General features: G+C 57.3%; 2 protein-coding genes across 5 annotated transcripts in view; both read left to right on the top strand.

The window, feature by feature from the left end:
• Window positions 1–785: 785 nt before the first annotated feature.
• Window positions 786–6,751, top strand: LOC110482703 (nuclear factor 7, brain). 2 transcript variants are annotated; one of them, XM_021552146.3, is made up of 7 exons: window positions 786–864; window positions 1,368–1,642; window positions 2,209–2,304; window positions 3,921–4,154; window positions 4,534–4,553; window positions 5,288–5,403; window positions 5,501–6,751. In XM_021552146.3, exons 2-7 carry the CDS (start codon window positions 1,370–1,372, stop codon window positions 6,043–6,045), a joined length of 1,284 nt encoding a protein of 427 aa, XP_021407821.3. In that variant the 5' UTR covers window positions 786–864; window positions 1,368–1,369; the 3' UTR covers window positions 6,046–6,751. The 2 variants fall into 2 exon arrangements, with proteins under 2 accessions (XP_021407821.3, XP_021407819.3); XM_021552144.3 differs by having other exon boundaries at window positions 786–868.
• A 3,722-nt stretch (window positions 6,752–10,473) lies between these two features.
• The window catches only part of FLT4 (fms related receptor tyrosine kinase 4), a 57,545-nt gene continuing 48,046 nt past the window's right edge, over window positions 10,474–19,972 (top strand). For all 3 annotated transcript variants that reach the window (XM_085591387.1, XM_021552182.4, XM_085591388.1), the window contains exon 1: window positions 10,474–10,675. In XM_085591387.1, the coding sequence (XP_085447513.1) occupies window positions 10,618–10,675 (58 nt within the window). In that variant the 5' untranslated portion in view covers window positions 10,474–10,617. The remainder of the gene's footprint in view (window positions 10,676–19,972) is intronic.

Here is a 19,972-nt window from a genome sequence, read left to right as displayed (position 1 = left end):
CATCAGCCTTTTGGGGGCATGCTCTGGTTCTAATGGTGGTTAGGAAGGAGACAGGTGGTCTGTGCAGCTCTTCTAAGTCCCTGTGTCCCCTCTCCTTTCAGTTTTATTTGCTTTTACTTCCAGTGTTGAAAGTTCTTGTGATTTTTCTCACATGTCCACCAGCGTCTGCCACTTCCCACAGCATCGCAGGGCTCATCATCAGGTGACCACACGAGGATGAAAAACCCTCCTTCTTTCTTTCATCCCTAACAAGGCCACAGCCTCTTGATTTCTGAAGTTACCCAAAGCCTTGGACAGAGCTGTGTCCCGAAGGCACCGTGACAGGGGAGAGGGAGGGAGGCTTTGCCTGGAGCTCATTTCTGGGCTCGTTACCGAATGCGGCAGCGGGGCGGTGCAGGACAGTGCAGGGCAGTGTGCGGGAGGGCAGGGGAGGTGCGGGGACAGCAAAGGGGCAGCAAAGGGGCAGCAAAGGGGCAGCAAAGGGGCAGCAAAGGGGCAGCAAAGGGGCAGCAAAGGGGCAGCAAAGGGACAGTCCAGTCCGATCCAGTCCAGTCCGATCCAGTCCAGTCCGATCCACTCCGATCCGATCCAGTCCGGCGCAGCCCCGCACGCGCCCTCCCGCGGGCGGCGCGCGAAGCCCCCGCGGCTGGCCCGGCGCGCGCTCGCACGTGACTGCATCACATGCAGGGGCCCTGCCCCGCCCCTCCGCGGGATCCCACCCAATGAGCTGGCGGGCGCGCGCCGTGTCCGCGCCGTGATTGGTCAGGGCGGGCGTCAGTCCGCGGGAGGGGCGGGGCCGAGGTTCGGGGTGTCGGAGGTGGGAGAGCGACGGGACGGGGCTGGACTGAGCTGGACTGGACCAGAGTAGGTCAGACCGGACCGAACCGAACTAAACTAAACTAAACTAACCTAACCTAACCTAACCTAAGCCGTCTCAGCACGGTGGGGTGCCCGGGACGGCGGGAGGCCGGGGCTGCGGTCGGGGAGCGGGCGGTGCGCGCCGCGGGACTCGAGCCGCAGGAGCGCCGCACCCGCAGCGGCGGCGCCGCACCGGCCCGGGAGCCCCTCGGGGTGCGGGTGGGTGCTCGGGCCGGGTGACCGCTGCGCTGGGGCCCGGCGGGGACACAAGGCCGGGCCCTGTCAGAGCAGTTTTGGTGAAGTGACAGAAAATTCAGAATTGTTACTCCAAAGGGAGTGACCTTCGGCCAGGGCTGCTCTGTAATTCGGGGCTTTCCAGCCCTGCACACACCCCGTGTAGCAGCTGGACAGGCCCCGAGGTCAGGTAACCAAGCCTTGCCCGACAGAGGGATGGGGGTTTGTGTGCGGGGGTGGCAGGAAGCTCAGGAAGCATCCCTGTGTGCCCGCAGGGATGGCCGGCGGCAGCCAGGACCGCAGCCTGCGGGAGGAGCTGACCTGTGCCATCTGCTGCGAGCTGTTCAGCGAGCCCGTCATGCTGGACTGCATGCACCACTTCTGCAAGGGCTGCATCCAGCAGTACTGGGACAGCTGCGCGCACGGCCCCTCGTGCCCGCAGTGCCGCCGCAGGTTCCCCGGCCGCGCTTTCCGCTCGCACTACCTGCTCTCGGGGCTGGTGGAGAAGGTGCGGCGCTGCGGCTCCCAGGAGCACCAGCACAAGATGCGGGTGAGTGGCTTCTGCCAGGCTGGAGAGAAGGGGACAAGTGCCACATCAGCCCTGTGCAGCCGCCACTCCTGCCACGGGCCGTTCCCCCTGCATGAAGCCTTATCTCACCCAAGTGCATTGACATTTGTGTCTCTTTTCTCTCCCTATTTCCTTACAGCCGTCTGTCTTTTGAACACTTTTCTTTTGCATTTGTTTCCCTCACTGCTGTGTCTGATTCCAACCACAGCTTTGTCATTTCTCGTTTAAGAATGTGGTTCCCAAGTGACAGGGGGGTGAGGGCTGCTTGTGCCAGGTGCTCTGCTTGAGGGGACAGTCCCTTCACAACATGCAGCATTTAAAGCTTGTGCAAACAGATATCCCAGGATGGAGCTCCCAGTCTTAAAAATCAATTGGATTCATCACATGCACAGATGCTTAATTCTCAAGACTGTGCATCAGGTGCTTGCTTGTCCTTACAGCCTGTTGTATTCTCCTCCTGGCACTGACCACAGGAATTGGGACTGCTCCTGAATCAGCAGAGTGCTGAAATGGCCTCCTTACCTTCCTTCTGTTCCTTGTTCCTGCAGAAGCACCTGGAAGATGCTTTGCAAGCTCGTCAGAAGGAGATGGAGAAGTTGCTGCAGAGGAAGCGCGTGGTGCAGGAGGACATCTGCAGCCTGACGGTAGCACCCTGTGGGAGCTGCTCTTCAGGCAGCTTCTGGGGCAGTGTTCACAGAGGATGTGTGTGTCTTCAGCTGAGGTCTAGCTCGGCTTCCTGTAAAAATCTAGATGAGTAACAGTGGGGATGTACACAAACGCCCTTGCATGTAGGCACAAGCTCATCACTGCTGGATATTCAGCAGAGGTTTTGGGAGGAGCATCAGCACTCATTAATGCAATGTTTACAAAATGCATTGGTGCAGCAGAGCTGCGGCCTGGTGGGCGGTGAGAGCCGTGGGCAGCCTGCTGTGGCCCTGCAGAGCTGCCTTTTTGGGAGAGCATTTAACTCCTGGCAGCTCTAAAATCCTCTCATGTCGGAAGGGATGGCAGCAAAGCTGAAGGAACTGGGTCACTGGCAGGGTTGGCACTACAAGAGTGGTGGCTGTGTCACAAGGACAGTATTGGGATTCACTGCAAAGCTCCGAGGTGAATGAGGAGCCTGAGTGCTCTCCATGGGCTTGAGAGGGACCAAGGCCCCTCTAGGTACAGATCTGTGAGGTGAGAACAGCCACAGGCTGACTGTGCTGATTTCTTGAGTGGTATAAAAGTGTTAAAACCAAGGAAGGGGAGTTAAAGGAAAATGGAAGTAGTTAAAAGATGAGATAAAACTGAGAGGGGAAAAAAACCCTGTCTTCTGACTGGAGCCTCTGACCTGCCAGCCTGCTCCATTTCAAACCTCTGCCCTCTTGCCAGATGTGGAATAGACCTCTGAGATTAATGAAGAAGTATTAGCAAATAAGCACGTGTTTTCCTGTTGCTGTGCAAGAGCTGAGAGGTGTCTCAAGAGTAAAGGAACAAATCACTGATGTGAACAGGGAGGCCCTGCACCTCCTCTGTGGTTCTGGTGTGTCAGCACAAAACACCTGCTAGAGCAAGAAGAGGCTGGTGAAGCTTCAGATCCTGAGGGACATGGGTTTCCTGTGAGGAGAAAGGGATGTGCACTTCAGGAAGCACTCCTCGAGAAAGTAATGAGGGCTAAGGTTGCACTTGGAGATTAAAAACTTAAAAAGATTTAAAGAAAACAAAAAGTCATTGGCTGTCTCTTGTAAACAGGCAGGAAGGCAGTGAGAACACGGCAAGGTTGGCTGGCAAGTAAACAACTGGGAAAAAGTGACCTCTGGATAGAGCTGAATGGGATTTTATCAGCCTTAATGAGAGAGATTAGTTTGTGCAGCTTGCCTGTCAGGCAGCTCTGCTCAGGGCCTGGAACAATGTGAAATAAATGCAGACTAACCTGAACAGCTGAGTCTGCATCTCCACAAAATTTAAAGAGCTCCAGTCTTGCCCACAGGCAAATTCCTGGTGGTGTGGGAGAGGGCTGTGGCTGCGTGTGGGGATTTCTAGTTACAGTGACCAGGCCTTTGGTGGAGCTGGCTTTTTGGGTTTGTTGGTTTTCCCCTTTAGCTCTGCAGCCTTGAAGGTTGTCCTTGTGTCCTGTTCTCCATCCAAAAAGTCATTGCTATGTCTGAACCTCAAATTTCCAGGGCTCTGTAAGCAGAGTAACAGGCACAGCCATCCTGTGCACCTACTTGTGTGTTCTGGCTGTTGGACTCACCTTCTGCCTCTTCCCTCTGCTCAGAAGGTGTCTGGGGAGCTGAACTTCAAGATTCGGGCTGAGTTTGCTCGCCTTCATCAGATCCTGGAGGAAGAGGAGAGAGCTGTGCTGGCAGAACTGGGTGAGAAGGAGGAGCAGACACTGGCTCAGCTGCACAGGCATGTTGGCCAGCTGGAAGAGGGGATGGCAGTGCTGCAGAGGGACATCAAGCATGTCAAGCAGACCCTGAGCAAGATGGAAGATGTGTCACTACTGGAGGTAAGATGCTTTGCTAACTCTGGCAGGAGGCTGAGAGATATTTCAGGATCTCAAATTGGGATGGGGGAGTCTTAAATGAGAGCACCAGGCTGTACCCCATCTCTCATCTGTTCTCCCTGCCATCCCTCTGGATCATCTACCCAATCCCTTGGATCTGGAGACTTTAGCCACAAGAGATACAGTGACATCAGTTGTAGTGGGTCTTGGGAGCCTTCCTCATTCTCCATCCAAGTGCCCAAGCAGTTTTCCCCAGGCTGCAGTTCCTGGTAGCTTGGTTTCCTCTCTCTGTGCTGTGTGGCATCAGGAAGTGGACAAGGAATTTATTTGTGCAGCTGCATGAATTAGAGTGCCTGCTAATTCTCTCTGCTTCTCACTGCAGGTGGAGAGCCTGGATGTCAGGTACGTGTCTGGCATGAAAGAAGCTGATTTGCTTTTCAGGAGCTTATCTTAGTCTCTGGCTGGGACCACATGGGAGACGCACTTTATCTCAAGTTTTAAAAGCATCACAAATTGCTCAGGAAGTTGCTGGTGCTGTGCAAGGTGGAGGCTGGTCCCCAGCATACACTGGATGCTCTTCCCAGGGAGCATCCCATGTGTTGACATGGCTGGAAGAGTGGGTAGAGGAGACAGTGGTTTGGGATGGGTGCAAAAGCCATGCATGCTGCAGGAGGGAACAGACTTTGGGTGCTTCATCTTCTCCCTGCCCCTCCTCAGCTTCTTACTACTCATGAGGCTGCAGAAGAGACCCTGAAGTGCAGGTTTGTCTGAAGCTGGGAGTAGCTGAGGGCCAGAACTGCCACAGGGATGTGTGTCCTGTCCCCTCCCTCCTGATTCCACAGGCCCAGCCTATCTGGCCATGCAGGAATCCTGCTGGGTGTGCTGGGTGTGGGTTTGCCAGGAGTCACTGCTCCACAAGCAGTGCTGCTGCCTCTCTCTTGGGCACCTCTGTCCTGAGCCACTCACTGCACTGGGGGCAAGGCTGCATCAGGCAGAGCAAGCAGAGACATTTGTGTCCTGTCTTTACCAAATCTGTCACGTGCAGCACTGTCCTGCAGCCCTGCCTGTGCTTTTCATGCCTGCACTGGCAGTGGCTCAGCAGAGGGATTGACCCTGCCTGCCTCTCTCCACCCCAGGCCCTCGGTGCGTGTGGAGACCCAGCCTGCCCTGGACCTGCAGCACTACAGGGACAGCCACAGTGGTCCCTTGCAGTACATCTTCTGGAGGCAGATGCTGCGCTCCATCTGCCCTGGTGAGCACATGGCTGTGAGGGATGGGTGTGGTGGGGCAGGGGTGCTCTGCAGAGGGAGCGTACAGCTGGTAAAACATCATGCTTGATGTCTCTGCAGCTCCTGCCCCACTCACCTTTGACCCTGAGTCAGCCCACCCCAACCTGGTCCTCTCCAGGGATCTGACAGCAGTGACAGAGAGGAATCGAGCCCAGCCCGTGCCCGTCAGCCCTCGGCGCTTCCGCCAGTGCGTCAACGTCCTGGGCTCGCAGGCCTTCGACAGCGGCCGGCACTACTGGGAGGTCTGGGTGGGCAGCAAAACCAAGTGGGACCTGGGGGTGGCTGCTGAGGCTGTGGACCGGGCAGCCAAGGTCAAGCTGTGCCCAGAGAACGGCTACTGGACGCTGCGCCTGCGGAACAGGACAGAGTACTGGGCCACTGCCAGCCCCTGGGTGCGCCTGGCTCCCCGCCAGCCCCCTCGGAAAGTGGGCGTCTTCCTGGACTGCCAGGAGGGCTCCGTCAGCTTCTTTGATGCTGGGGACATGTCCCACCTCTTCACCTTCCACCAGGTCTCTGCAGAGAGATACTGCCCCTTCTTCAGCACCTGCTTCAGTGACGGGAGGGACAACGTGGAGCCCATGCGCCTCTGTCACCTGGCCCTGTGAGGGACCAGGGTATGCTGGAGACCCTGGCCTGGCTCCTGCCCAGGACTGCACTTGAGGCCAGTTCTGAACACAGAAGCCTGAGCGGTGTTGGAGGAGCTGTTTTGGTTTTAGTTTTGGGAGGAAGGAGGGGATGAGTCTCTTCCCAGGTCCTGTCTGCCCTTCCTTCCCTGTGCCATGGCTGCGGTTGCCACAAGGCACTGACAGGGGTTCCTGGCACCCCTAGAAGAGCAACCTGCCTTCCCTGAGCACAGCAGAGTGCAGTAACAGCAGCCACGGGGCTGCAGGGGAGGGGGCTGGGAGTTGCTGGCACCTCCTGTCTCTCTGTGCTCCCACCCGTGACCCCCGTGGAGCAGGGCAGCGGTCCCGGGGCACCATCGGGTGCCTCAGCCCCACGTCCCGGCCATGGCATCCCCAGCGGGAAGAGCTTCCCGGGGCTGGGCTGCGGGCCGGCAGCAGAGGGAGCCCGGTGCGCGCCTCGCTTGCTATTAAAGCTCATTAGAAATTCGGTGCTGCCTGCTCGGGGCTTGTGTCCTGGGGGTTCTGCTGCTCTGGGGTGTGGCACAACCCGGGGGCACCAAGCAGCCCCCCAGAGCCCTGCTCATCTCGCAGTGGATTTTCACCATTTTAAGATTTCACCATGTCTGGCCTGGCTGGCTCTTAAGGATCTGTACATGTGAAAAAATGCCAAGTCCCAATTCTTTCCAAATTCAGCAAGAATGTGGCTCTTTTCCTGTCAGCCAACTGTGGCCCTGCTGGAAGTGCTGCACCTGCAGGAGAGCAGGCAGGGTCCCTGGGGGACAAGTCAAGGGGGTTTGGCTGCTGTGGTTTGTGACCAGGAGGTGCTGAAGTGTCTGCCTCATGAGTCAGCAGAGGTGCTGGGATGGCTCCAAGCCTGGCTGATGGAAGTGGTGGGTGGGAGGGAGGATGGCAGTGTCTGGGGCGGGTGGAAATGTCATGTTTTTCCCACCCAAATCCATTCCAAGCTCAAAGCAGAGGCCAAAGCTCCCCAGTACTGCACAGTCCCCAGTGCTGGCTGGAGCCAGACACCTCCAGCAGAGGCTCAGCTTTCTGCAGCATGGCTGGGGCTGGGTGTGAGGCTTTCCAGCTCCCACAGCTGGGCACAGGACACTAGCCGAAGCAAGGCCTTCACTGGCCACCTGCCTGCCCAGTGGGGATGGCACAGGGGCCCTGTTCCCCCGTGGTGCCACAAGGGCTGTGGCCTCCTGCACACCCCTGCTGCAGTGTGCCAGGGCTGAGGGTGCCTAAAGCCTGTGCCAGGGCAGCAGAGGAAGCCAGAGGCAAGGATGTCCCATGCAGGGTTCAGGCAGATGTGTCCCAGAAGCACTGAGGACAGCCCAGGGCTGCTCCCACTGCCTGGGAAGTCTCTGCTCTGTGCAGCCTTGCTCGGGGTTGGGTGTGGGGGGCATGCTGAGGGTTTGTGCTCCCTCCTGGCCCAGACTTTAGCCAGTGAGTGCTGAGCCCATAAACTGGACTCAGCCTCTTCTCCCAGCCCTCATTTCCTCTTGCTGCCCCACAGCCTCAGCTGCAATAAGAGTGGAGAAGACAGAGCTGTTGGCTTGGAAATGCTGTGAGCAGGGCTGTGGTACCCCCTGCGAGAGCGCCTCTGGAAAGGCGAGGCTGGTTCGGTCACAGCAGGGAGTTAACACTGGGGAAAGCTGAAACCCATCAGCTCCCCAGCCCACCCCAAACTGCAGCCAGGCCCGGCTGGGCAGCACAGCAGTGTCCCTGAGGTGTGAGGGGACACGGATCCGCCGGGCAGCGGCAGGGTGAGCACAGCCAGGCTTTGCTGTCTGCCAGCTCCCACTGCCCAGCTGCTGTGTGCCCTGTGCCACGTGGGCTGGTGTGATGGCACAGGCTGCCAGCGTGTGCCACTGCCTCCCACACCCTCCCCGAGCTGGAGAGCAGCCAAACCTGCTTGTCCCAAATGTTCCTGAGGGAGCACGTCCTTTCTTCTCCTGCTGGGCTGTGCGTGGTGGCCGTGGCAGAGCCACATTTTGGGGTATAATGTCCTCGCCTGGCCCTGCTGGCAGGACAGGGCTGGAGAGGCAGAGCAGCTCCTACATACAGGGGAAAATGCTGCTCTGGACTGCCATGCATGCAGTGTTAGCCCAGTAAGGAAATGCAGTCTAGATGCTGCCTGAAAAACACATTTTTCTGACAAACCAGAGCGCCATGGAGCAGGAATTATAAGCATGAATGCAGAATGCTACCTGAGCTTGGCCTGGGTTCATGCAGAAGGGGATAGGGATGGGAGAGTGGAATGATGGGATTAAAGCACCTCTCACCCCAGCATCCAGACTCTGCACCTGCCAGGACTGGCTCTCGCCATCTTCTCCCAGGTCCAGCCTGTACTCCTCTTGTGGGTTACCTCATTGTTTTGTCCCTTCATGTTCCCACCCCAGTGTCCCTTTCCCCTAGTTATGCTAAGGCTGGGCAGTGTCCAGCAGCTCCTGCCTTGGCAGCCTTCTGTGATCTGTGTATGTCTTTATCCAGTGCTTTGGGGAAGCCTTTGCTTCCTCGGATCCCCCCACGTGCTGGAATGGGGACAAGATTTTAAAACAAGATCCTTTTGTTTCCCAGGGCCGCAACAATGGAAAGGTCCCATCGGTCCCACAGTCGCCCTGCGTTTGTGATGGAAAATTCCCCGCCCGGCGGGGCGAGCCGTGCCGGTGTCCTGCCATTACTGCCATTAGATGGCAGCGTGGACGGGCTGGTCCTGCCGCCGCCTCACTGCGCCGGGGGAGGATGCCAAAATCCCTTGACTTTTGGGGTGTCTGTCCCTTCAGCCCCGGGTCAGACCCTCTGTTCCTCTCGCACTCGGATTCTCCAGGCACTCTGACTGTGCGCTTCGGCCAGCAGCTCGGTGGTGCCATGTGAATCGTTCCCCTGTCACTGTCCACCCCCAGCACCTCACCGCTCCCCTCTCAAGGACACTGACCCCGATGCTGTCCCCAGCGCGGGGACGCTGCGTGGCTGCACCGTCTCTGATCACAGCCCCGTCACCGGGGAGGGGTCTGATCCTGTAACTTCAGCTCTTCACTTAGTGCTGGGCAGTGCCACCCCTCTGTGACATTCCAGCTCTCCCTTTTCATGGCAAGTTTTGGAAGTCTCTCTTCAAACTGTAGCGGCTTGGACACCCACTTGGGGTGAAGGGACATGGCCACTTTTTGCTCTGCTGAGACGCAGGAGGGAGGTGATCCAAGATGAGTGTGCTGAAGAGTGATGGAGTTTGCACTCTGGGCTTAAAACTCACTAATCAGGATGAGGAGAGTCGGGTAAAATAAATGCTATGGTTTAGAGTCCCTCTGAGGGTTGCAGGAGAGGGACAGGGTGATTTCTTCTGTGGGTTTGGTAACGTGAGCAGTTGAGTGCACCAGAAGTTTTCCTGCCTTTTTGAAGCCCTGAGCACATGGCTTTCATTCAGGCTCTTTCTTCACTGCCTACAAGTGAGCCTAATTAATAATCCTGTGGGGCGCAGAGCGGGGCCGCGTTCATTTATCCGTCCAGCGCTCGCTGGGCGCACGGGCAGCCGGCCAGGGCCGTGCCGGCTGTGCCACCGCGCTCCCAGCGCTCTGCCATCGCCTCCGTCTGTGGCGCGTTCGCAGCCAGTGCGCTCCGAGCCAGAGCCGCTGCGGCTGGCAGCGGCAGCGCCCTGGGGGCAGCGCCGCTCGCTTGGCGTGTGCCTGCCGGAGATCCGTGCAGAGCAGTGCTGCTGGCGCTGTGCACGCATGGACGGCGTGAGCGGGGGACCCTACTGCAGCCCCGCTGAATGAGGGTGCGAGTGTGAGCACACCCAAGTGCGTGCGTGTCTCTGTGTGCCCCAGGGAGTGCGGGAGGGGGGGTTCAAGGGGGGTGTGCAGGACTGTGGGCCTGGGTGTGTGCGTACAGGTGTGAGGTGTGGAGCTGAGGGGGTGCGCAGGCATGCAGGGGTGTGTGCAGGCAGGTGTGTTCCATCGCGTGAGGTGAGTGTGCGCAGTTGTGGAGAGCGTGTTTGTGTGCATTCCCCCGCTCCGAGAGGCCGCGAATGTGCACCCAGGCACAGACAAGAAACAGGCGATGTACGGGCAGTCTCTCACAAGTGCGGGGGTGCGCACAGGTGTGAAAACGCACGCAGGTGTGGGGGTGCGCATGTACCCATGGGTCAGGGATGATGCAGAGCCACGCACATGGATGGGGAACACTCTTGTCCCCCTGACGCAGGGGATGCAGACCCACACACACAGGTGGAGACACCCAGGTGCGAAGGGATGCGCGCACCCCGCTAGTGCGGGGAGCGCGGATTCCCCGTCGGTGCCCGGAGCTGCAGGTGCGCTCCCCCCAGCCCCCTCTGCTCCCCGCCCGCCCCTCCCGTCCCGCCCCGCCCGCCCGGCGCCCCGAGGCTCGGCGGAGGGCGGCGGGCGGCCCGGGCGGGCGGAGGAAAAGGAAGCGGCCCCGGTGCTCCCCGCCCGCCGCCGCCGCGCGTCGCCGCAGCTGGGGCGCGGCGGGAGCAGAGCTCGGGCGCGGGGCGCTCGCACCGCTCCGCATCGCACGGACCTGCCGGCAGCCCCGGAGATGAGGAGAGTTTGCACGCTGCCCCTCTGGCTCTGGCTCGGCATTGTCTCGGAGGCAGGTGAGCTGCCGGGGCTGCGGGCTGCCCTGCCCGCTCTGATGCCCGCTCCGCACCTGCGGGCGCGCTGGGGACGGGGCCGCGCCGGCGGGACGGGACGGGACGGGACGGGACGGGACGGGACGGGACGGGACGGGACGGGACTCGGCGCCTCCGCCCGCGTGTCCCCCAGACCCGCAGGGACCCGCACTTCCCGCGGCGTCCCTCACCCAGGACGGGGATGTGCCGTGCCTGGCGCTGCCCGTCCCGGGCTCCCATCCCCGGCGGGGACCGGCGCTCCCGGTCCCGGCGACCCCAATCCCCGACGGGGACCGGCTCAGTCCGCCCTGGGGTGCCCCGTCTCAGGCCGGCCCTGCCCGTCCCATCCCCGGCCCGGACGCGCCGCGGTGCCCGCTCGGGTGTCCCCGACGGCGGTGACAGCGTACCCGCAGCGACGGGACGGGCGGACCTGCCGCGGTCCCCTGGGGCCCGGGGCCGTGGGGAGCCCCCGCCGTGCTGGTGCCGCGGGTGTCTCGCTGCGAGCGGGGAGAAGCCTCACGGGACCCCCGCGGGAGGGATGCTGCTGCGCGGGGACGCGCCCGGCTGGAGGCCCGTCCCGGCTGTGTTTATTTATTTTTTCACGCACAGTCATTAATTTGTGTGTGCCGGGGAGGGAGGCGCGAGGAGGCGGGGGTCCATGCAAGGCTGTCCAGCCTGCCTGTCCCAGCTCTGGTCTGCCTCGGAAGTCACCCGAGGCAGATCCCAGTTAAATGCTTTCCCTGCAGAGCCACGGCGGAGATGGGGCCGCAAGCCCTTCTAGCAAACAGAGCCCATGAGACAGGGCAGAGCTGGGTGGGCACTGCCAGGGCAGTGGGGACAGGACACCCCACCAGATATCCCTAGAGGAGTTCTTTCTCACACAAGTAAAGCATTTATAGCCCAGATCAGAGCAAGACTGAAAGTTAATAATGGTGGAAGCTTGCAATGTGGGGATTAATTTTGGCAGCATAAATAGAATTTGCTGTAGCATCAGCTCAATGACTCGCTATCACCAGTGGCATTTGCTGCTATCGTTGAAGTGAGCTCATGGGAGAGCTGCAGGTGTGGCATGAATAGCATCACCAGCAGTGTCACTGTCAACCTGCTCTGCCCAAAAAGCTGCTGATGTCTCTGGTGTCATGGGGCCAAAGGACACAATGGGTGGCTGGAGCTCAGGGGATGCTCAAGGAAGCTGGGCAGAAAGGAACCTGCTGCTGGTGGTATTGCAGCAGGAGCAACTGTGCAAAGCTCTCTTGTTAGCAATTTGTAAAGCACAGTGTAGCTGCTCCTGGGTTCTTTCATCTCCTGGAGGTGCAGGAACAGTGCCTGGGAGGCTCTGGCCAGTGCAGCTGTGTGGCCTCGTCGGCACAGGGCTGAGCAGAGCTTTGAAGCTCTTGGTGCTGCCTGATTAGTGCAGCGATGAAGGGCGATGTGGAGCTCAACTGGCGGATGGTACCATGGGGATTTGCTTCCCCTCCTTCCATTCTATCAATAAGGACAATTTGTCAGTGCGTAAAGGACCCACAGATTTCTCATTAACCATAATCCCAATGGGCTGCAAATATTTGCTCCCCTTGGAAGCAGAGATGTGTGTGTGAGACTGTTCCACCTGTGAAGGATGAAATAATCATCTCAGGATCATGAAAGGTCTGTTCTGGTGCCTGTTTAAATGGGCCAGTATTAGAGACTGCTGTGTGTAAGAGCACAAAGCTCTTACACATCCCAGCTCCATGATGCTCCCAGGATGGAATGGAGCTGGGGAGCTGCCCTGTGCAGGCAGTGAGATGGGGGGAACAGGCACAGGTTCAGCATTCCAGATCATCTTGGCCTCTCAGGGTAACCCTTTCTGGATGGTGATGAGACCATCCCTGAGCCACCATCTTCTGGACACAGAGCCCTGCTGAGCCCCCCACAGCCAAACAATCCCGCTGGGGACACTGGCTAGCCCCTTCCAAGGGCGTATGGCCATTGTGTGAGGGAAGGGCTCGTGCTTGTGTAGGACCTGAGCTGATTGCCTTGGCTGCTGCTGCTGCTCCCCTCTCGATCACACAGAGCTCCGGGCCGGGCGCTCGGACAGCCCTGCGCTGACCGTGCCAGCAGCAACAGTTGCCTGTGCAGCTGGGATTTGAAGCAGTTGCTTTATTGCAAGTAATAAACATGGGCCATTTCAGCAACACCCTTTCATTCAACAGCCCTGACTGCACAGGAACCCCACCAGGCTCAACCACAGCGCTGAGCCAGGGCCTCCCAGGGGAGTGGGTGTTTGCAGCCTGTGGTCCCTGGGGGCTGCCAGGGAGGGGACAGCCAGAGCTCCTGTGCCCTGCTGTCTGCTTAAGGATGATTTCAGATGAGTGAGCTGCAACTACCGCCCTGGGATTTGGCTTGGGCACGTGAGACCGTAGCTCACTGCCTGCACAAACACCCACCAAGGCATCACTGAGCTCAAACTGATGTCTGGTCAGAAGAACACTCCTCCAGCAGCACAATGCCCCCGGCCAGTGCAGGCAGGGTGGACAGGGTTTCCTCTGGTGTATCCCATTCCACTCTGCTGCCTCTCTCCCATGGGCTCGCTCCATGCAGGATCGCTGTCCCCAGGGTTTCTCTTGGCCCCGCGTTGTTGCGGTGTTTTCCGGGGCAGGCGTGGGAAGGGCAGGTGCTCCCAGCCAGCCAGGAGGGAACAGGCTGTTCCCAGCATCCCGAGGCAGTTCCTGGAGAAAGAAGGGGAGAGCGGGATCCCACGGGAACGGCAGCAGGAGGGAGGGAACCGTGGCCAGGGAGCAGTTTCTCCAAAACCATAGGGGACATCCACCACACTCAGGAGGTTGCCTTGCAGAGCAGGAGGGGGTTCTCGGTGGGTCCCCAGGTCTGTCCAGCTCTCAGCAGCTTTGGGGAGCAAGGTGAGCCCTGGGGATAGCACCTTTCTCACCCACTTTCTCTTCAACCACTCCAGCTGGCACAGCAGAGGTGACTTTGCATTCAGCCTGCTGGACTGAAACAGCCCCAAAAAAATGGGTACAGGGCAGGAGACTCCTCAATCCCAGTTTGGGGGGCTGTGCATTTAAACCAGGTTGGTGGGGGGGAAGGCTGCAACAAGCTGGGGGTGATGGGGAGGTCCTGCAGGTGCAGGGAGAAGCAGAAAGCCCTGTGATGGCCAAAGCCCACAGGCTCCACTGCCCAGGGAAGGTGGGGTGGTTTCTGTGTGAGGAATGACTAAAGCTGCAGGGCTCTTCCACTGGGATAGACAGACTGGGGCACAGTGCCTGAGGGCTGCAAAATCAGAGCTCACCTGGAGAAGGCAGCTCCTGGTGGATTCCCGTGTTGGGAGCATGGTGGGAGGCTGGTGGCTTGTTGCACAATGCTGAGCAGCAGTGGAGCTCACCTTCACAGGGCCTTGTGGGTGTGTTTGCCTGGGTCCATGGGCAGTTGTGCATGGGTTTGAAAGGAGAAAATCCACAGGTAGTTAGTTCAAGCTGAAAGCCCCCTTTTCCCACCTTGGGCTGGTAGCCAGATGTGCCCAGTGCTGTGTTTTGCCTTGACCTGTCCCAGCTTTCCCTGCAGCTCCTGTAAATCTCCAGCTGGGCGAGAGGCAGCAGCCAGGTACACGTCCCACTCCTGCTGTGTACTGTGGAGGGATCATGACCTCCTGGTGCATGCCACGGTTTTCCGGGGAGACCAGAGCTGAGCCTCGCCTTGGGCCAGAGCTTTTGTCCTTCATTAGGAAAAGAAATACTGCCGCAGCTGCACTGGCATCTAGTGACTGGTTAAATGAATTCCAGGGGTTTTATTGCCTCTGGCTATCCCAGACCTTTGTTTCTTATTTCACGTTGTTAAAAGAGGGGGTTAGCCAGGTCCCAGCGGGGCTTTTTCTCTTTGGTCAGAATAGTTCTGATGTTTTCGGCACAGCATTATTGCCCATCTGCGGTGCCTCATTGTTAAGGCAGAATAGTGGAAGCGGAGGTGGCCTGTGGTCAAGTCGGCGAGGAGGCACAATCCCTGAGCCCAGTGTGGCTGCTCCTTGTGTCGAGGAAATCACTCCATCTCTAGGTGCAAGTTCAGCAGAAGGAAGGTGAAAAACCTGGCCCTGCAGCAGCTGGTGCTGAAACTCCCACTAAGTTTTATAAGCTGAGGATATTAAGTGGGGAGTCTTGGAGTCTCTCCTGGAGTCATTTCCCTGCTGAGGTAGCAGAAACAGGTTTCAGCCAGTGACTTGTATTTCACCTTACAAGTTCTCCCACGAGTGAATTGTTTTTCTTGCTGTGTTTCTGCCCCCTCCTTCCAGGGCGAGGATCCCTCCCGCAGCCTCTGCGGCCAAACCTGGAGGTGCCGTGGGACGGACGTCATGTGCTAATGAGGGAGGATCGGTTTAGGGGGTCAGGAAAAGGCTCTCTCTGGGCAAACAAGGAAGACGTGGTGATGGGGGAAGGCAAACTTAAGTGCTACAGTCTCCTGTATCTAAGCACACAGTAACTGGGCAGCTGCTGCTCCCCTACTCGGGTTCTAGGCAATGAAAGACAACAAGGACCCCAGGGCTGTTCACAGGAAGGACCAGAAGAAAGGAACAAATCCTGGTCCTGATCCCTGATGGGCACACCTCTGGAATGGGCAGAGAGAAAAATTAGATGAAATTTTACCTGGCAGCAGCCAGCCCAGGGCCATTCCTGTCAGAGCCTGGAAAACCCCTGCTCTGTTTCAGAAGAATTAATGAAAGAATAAGCTTGACTCTGCTCCTGGTGTAAATGCATGTAAAGAGGGAAGCGATGGAGCAGCTCACTGATGTTTCTGGCACCCATTGTCTCTATGTGAGGAGTAGCTGCCCACCCATGTGCAGGTGTGGAGGGGTTAAGCATTCTCCTGGCTGTGAAAATGCCAGCCAGTGCACCAAGGCTGCCCACTGTGGTCTGCGGTGCCAGCAACGGTGACACAGCGCCCAGGCTCTGTCCCACTCTGGCCACACCACCCTGCCTGGCGAGACCACCTGCTCAGCAGGCTCTGGGGGCCAGGGTGTCCCCCAGGGAAGGGTTAAGCAAAGAGGAGCAGTGCCAATGCCAGGCTGGGTGTCCAGGTTCTCCCTTGGCGGAGGTCAGTGGTGGTTCATGGGAAAGGAAAAATTGGCAGCTGGGCCGGATGTCCCTGCATTTCCCCTCTTCCTGCAGCCGCCTGAACGATGTTCCTTATTTAGCTTTCCTGACGGACAGAAGGAATCTGATGGCGGAAACTGTCACTGCCTGATAACAGTTCAGGGACCCCTTTATGATGGGCGGCACGGCAGGGAACAGGGCAGCGCTGCCCTGGCTGGGAGGGGACAGCCAGGCTGGGAGGGGACAGCCAGGGCTGCCCTTTGCTCCGGGTTCTCTGGACGGCCAGGCAGGGTGGGAAGGGCGCTCGCAGCCTTTCCCTTTATGCTGCTCTGTGTACAAACCCTCTCAGTGCTACTAAAAACACTCTCAAGACCAAGAAGTGATGGTGTGTGTCTGTACATCTGTAATATTGACTATTTTTCCTTCTTTTTGGTGAGACATCTGAGCTGGTGGAAAAGGGCCATGGATGGGCAGAGGGGAGGCATGGAGCAAAGCCACCCTGCCAAAGTCTGAGACCAGGTACTTTGTACTCACTGGGAATGAGGATGTGAAGGGGAGCCAGGGCTGGGATGCTCCAGCAGGAGCTGGGAGCGATGCCCAGTGCCACAAGTTGAGTACACACATCAGATCAGATGGGAGCAGATCCCATACAAGTGTGCTGCATAAGCAGATGAACACAGCAAAGGAGATGTTCCTCCATGTTTTGTCCCCAGCTTTTTTTCCATGAAAGGTGGCATCTTTTAGTGTCTGAGCCATTCTCTCATATGTGCCCATGGTGACCAGCCTTAAAAATCACAAAAAGTCCTGGAACACAGTTTGTATGTCAATGTATCCATTGATTTTTGCCTTGCATCTGTCGGGGCCACCAGGCTGCTGCCATACCAGTAACAGCATTGTTTCCATGGCAATTAATGTACTTTAAAAGGGCAGAATGTACAGCAAGACTGTATTTACTCAAAAGCAAGCCCTAATCACAGCAGCCCTTGCCACTGGCCAGGGCATTGCACTCTCAGTCTGTGGAATGCCCAGGTTGGCATTGCTGTGTTTTGCATTGGGATGCAGGATGTGGTGAGCTGCTTCAGCCAAGGCTGGATGGCACAGGGCTCCCACAGACCTGTGCAAAGGCTGTGCCACAGCCTTGCACCTCGAGAACACCATTCCTCTGCTGCTTAGAGTTCTGTTTCCCTAGGGTGGTTAGAACTGCACACTCCAAAGTGAGCCTCTGTTTCAGTCTTAGCTGAGGAATGCTAAAAATCTCACTGCAAGATGCAAAACCTCAGCAGGAACTCATAGGGGTTAGGTCCATTCTCTCTGAGCCATGTGCTGTCTGACCAGGTCACCCACATGAGCATCCATGAGTTGCAAGGCTGAGGTTTAGATCATCAAACCATGGTGGTCCCTCAGGACCAAATGCTTCTCGCTTCAGCTGAGTTCAAATCCCTTTTGTGGTTGCTTTCTGTCACCAAGCAGCACGGGCAGGTGGTGCAAAGGGAATTGCTGTATCTGACTGTGTGTGTTCCTGTGCTGCTCTGTGTCACAGGTGTGTGCAAGGCTGGTGGACATGGCAAGGAAGCAGGAGCTCCTGCTCCAAACCCCAGTGCACATTCACATGGTCATGCTGAGGATGAGATACCCTTGAGGAATGACAGGGATTTGCATCCTCCTGGCTGTTTTGAAGCAGAAAAAGCAGCAAAACTCATTTTGCAAGTTATTTGTTTAAAGTTATATGTTTTTTTTATGGTGTCACTTTCTAGCATGTGTCATTGCAGCGAGATGAGTTAACTTCCTGCTGCACTTTCCTGGGCAGGAGTCATGTCACCCATTCCCTCACATAAAAGTTTGGTGTAAAGCCCAGGGCATTTGCTCTATGCTCAGCAGGGGGGAGAAAGGCTTTTTTGGAGATGCTCCAGCCTGTCCTCAAGGAGGCGTTGAAGGAACTGGGGAGGTGATGGCAGAGCCAGCTCCTAGCCTGCACGGTGTCTGCACACATCCATGCTTCCAAGACTGGCTCTGTGCCTCAGCCAGGTTGTATTTAACCCCACAGTGTCCTCCTCTTCCTCACTGGCCAGCCCAGCTCCCTCCACCTCAGCAGCTCACAGCTACATGAGGGGACTGGCATGGTCTGGCTGAGGGTAAAATGAAAGAGCAACATCAAAACAACTGACAGCCCCAGCCTTGGGAGACGAGGCCAGGAGGAGACTGGGAGGCAATGGGATCATGTGGAGTGAGCAGTAGACAAAGGAAGGAAGTTTTTATTACTGGACCAAATCCTGAACTCCTTCAGTTGTATTTAGGCCAATGTCTCAGTGACTTCAGTGGAGCTTGGTCTGAGTAAAGAGAGAAGGAAGAGCTTCAGAATCTGGCCCCTGAGTAATTGTGTCACATGGGACGTTTATAAAGAATTTGCAAGCTCACGGTGGCTTTGCTGAGCAGCCAGTAGTAGCCAGTGAGCAGTGCCCCTGGCAGCTTCCCCTGGTCACTGTCCCCTTCCTCTCTGGGTTCTTCCCCACCCTGCAACAGGTTCTCCATGCCAGCTGCTGGCAGGGCAATTTGAGACTTGGCAAACACCCTGAGCTGGGCAGTGGCTCCACAGATTTATCAAGGTCTGTCTGCACCATCACAAGACTCATGAGACCCATGGCGGGTTTTGGGGTCCGCCATCATCCTTCTGAATTACAGAGGCACTTGAGCACTACATACAGCAGGGAAATCTGTAAAAGGTTTACTGGTTTTATTTATTCCAAAATAAAAAAGCGCAGGGCCATGTAGCAGAGCCTGGAAATTCCTCCACTAATTTCCCAAATTGATGAGGGCACCATGTATGTGTCTGCACAGACACACGGGTGTGCTGACAGTGAGGTTTGGCTCCAGGCTTAGCTCTCCATTTGTGACTTGTTTTCCCCATTTCTGAAGTACTGGTGTCCACTGACATGGATGTTAGATGTAGTGACCTAAAAAAATAAATACTGACATAAGTGTGGGTCAAGCCAGCAGTTTCCATAATGACGGTAAATCTTGACATTTACTGAGGCAGGAATGCTGGGCACAAATGGTGGATTATACTCAGATTTGGAAACTGCCAGCTCAGAGTGATGGCAGCAAGCGAAATGGCACCCAGCAGAGGTGACAGCATCCAGCGCCCACAGAAATCCATCACTCACACCCTGCATCGTCCCAGCCCGAGCAGAGTCCCCAGAGGAGCGTAACTGGGTCGGAGTGGCCATCAATCCCCTCCCCACACTGCAGCCCTGGCCCTCGGGAAGCAGAGGGCAGAGGTTTAACAGCATGTCTGGGAGCCTGGCAGCCAGCTGCAGAGTGGGATGCTCCCACAGGAGGGGCACCCATCCACACCAAGGACATCACTCACCGCTGGGCAAGCAGTGCATGGTCCTTGTGCTGGGATGAAGCACAGGGCAAGAAGCTGGCTCGCCTCCAGAAGGAGTTACCTGGCGATGCCTTGTGAAGCAATTTAGTCAAGAGTGTGCATCTGGGCCTGGTGCCTCCCCATGGGGTTTGTTTGCTGTTGCCAAACTGTCAGACTTGGCAGATCCTGGGCTGTAAGTGCTGGCTCTGGCAGTCCTGCTGATGCTGGGATGGGATCAGGGCATATCTTGGTTTTCCATCTCCTCTCTGTGCCATGACAGCCCAGTGAGCAAGGGAAGGGCAGTTGCAGCACATCCCGTGGCGCCCTGCTTTGGGCAGGCAGGCTCAGCCCCAGGATGTGTCCCCTTGGGTGACAGTGTTGAAGTGGGATTTTCCTGACCATGTTTGCTTACTCCCGTGCTACAAGGACTGATAGAGGCACCACTGTTAGTGTTGCACTGGGTGTGGTGTCCACTGTTTAAACATGAGGATGGAGTTTGATGTTCCTCAAAGCTCCTGTATTGTAGGGAAGCAGGAACCTTTCCAATGACATCAGTCACACGAGGATTGTGTCCAGCCCAAGATGAAATCCCTGCTGCCAAGGTGCCTGTGTTGCCCAATGATGCCCCTCCAAAACATTCAGCATTTCACAATATTTATGGCTGTTCCTCACCCTTGGCTGCTTAGACAAATAAAGCTTGATGCAGCCTGAGGCAGTTAATCCCTGGCTCTCTGGCCTCCCAGCAATAACAAGGAGTGGGTGGCATTTGAAAGAATGCACTGGGGGAGAGGGGGAGTGCTGGGATCTATTTTTTATATGGAGGGGGAAATCCAAGCCTGC

The sequence above is a fragment of the Lonchura striata genome, chromosome 13 (assembly GCF_050655825.1).
Source record: "Lonchura striata isolate lonStrDom1 chromosome 13, ASM5065582v1, whole genome shotgun sequence".
NCBI classification, from domain to species: domain Eukaryota; kingdom Metazoa; phylum Chordata; class Aves; order Passeriformes; family Estrildidae; genus Lonchura; species Lonchura striata.
Note: the sequence above shows the minus strand (reverse complement) of the source record. Positions and strands in the feature narration are given on the sequence as shown.

Bases quoted from the DNA above. Each gene is read 5' to 3' on its own strand.
- LOC110482703 (XM_021552146.3), top strand. From the start codon at position 1,370: ATGGCCGGCGGCAGCCAGGACCGCAGCCTGCGGGAGGAGCTGACCTGT. The intron at 1,643-2,208 runs GTGAGTGGCTTC...TTGTTCCTGCAG, and splicing joins AGCACCAGCACAAGATGCGG to AAGCACCTGGAAGATGCTTT. The intron at 4,554-5,287 runs GTACGTGTCTGG...TCTCCACCCCAG, and splicing joins GTGGAGAGCCTGGATGTCAG to GCCCTCGGTGCGTGTGGAGA.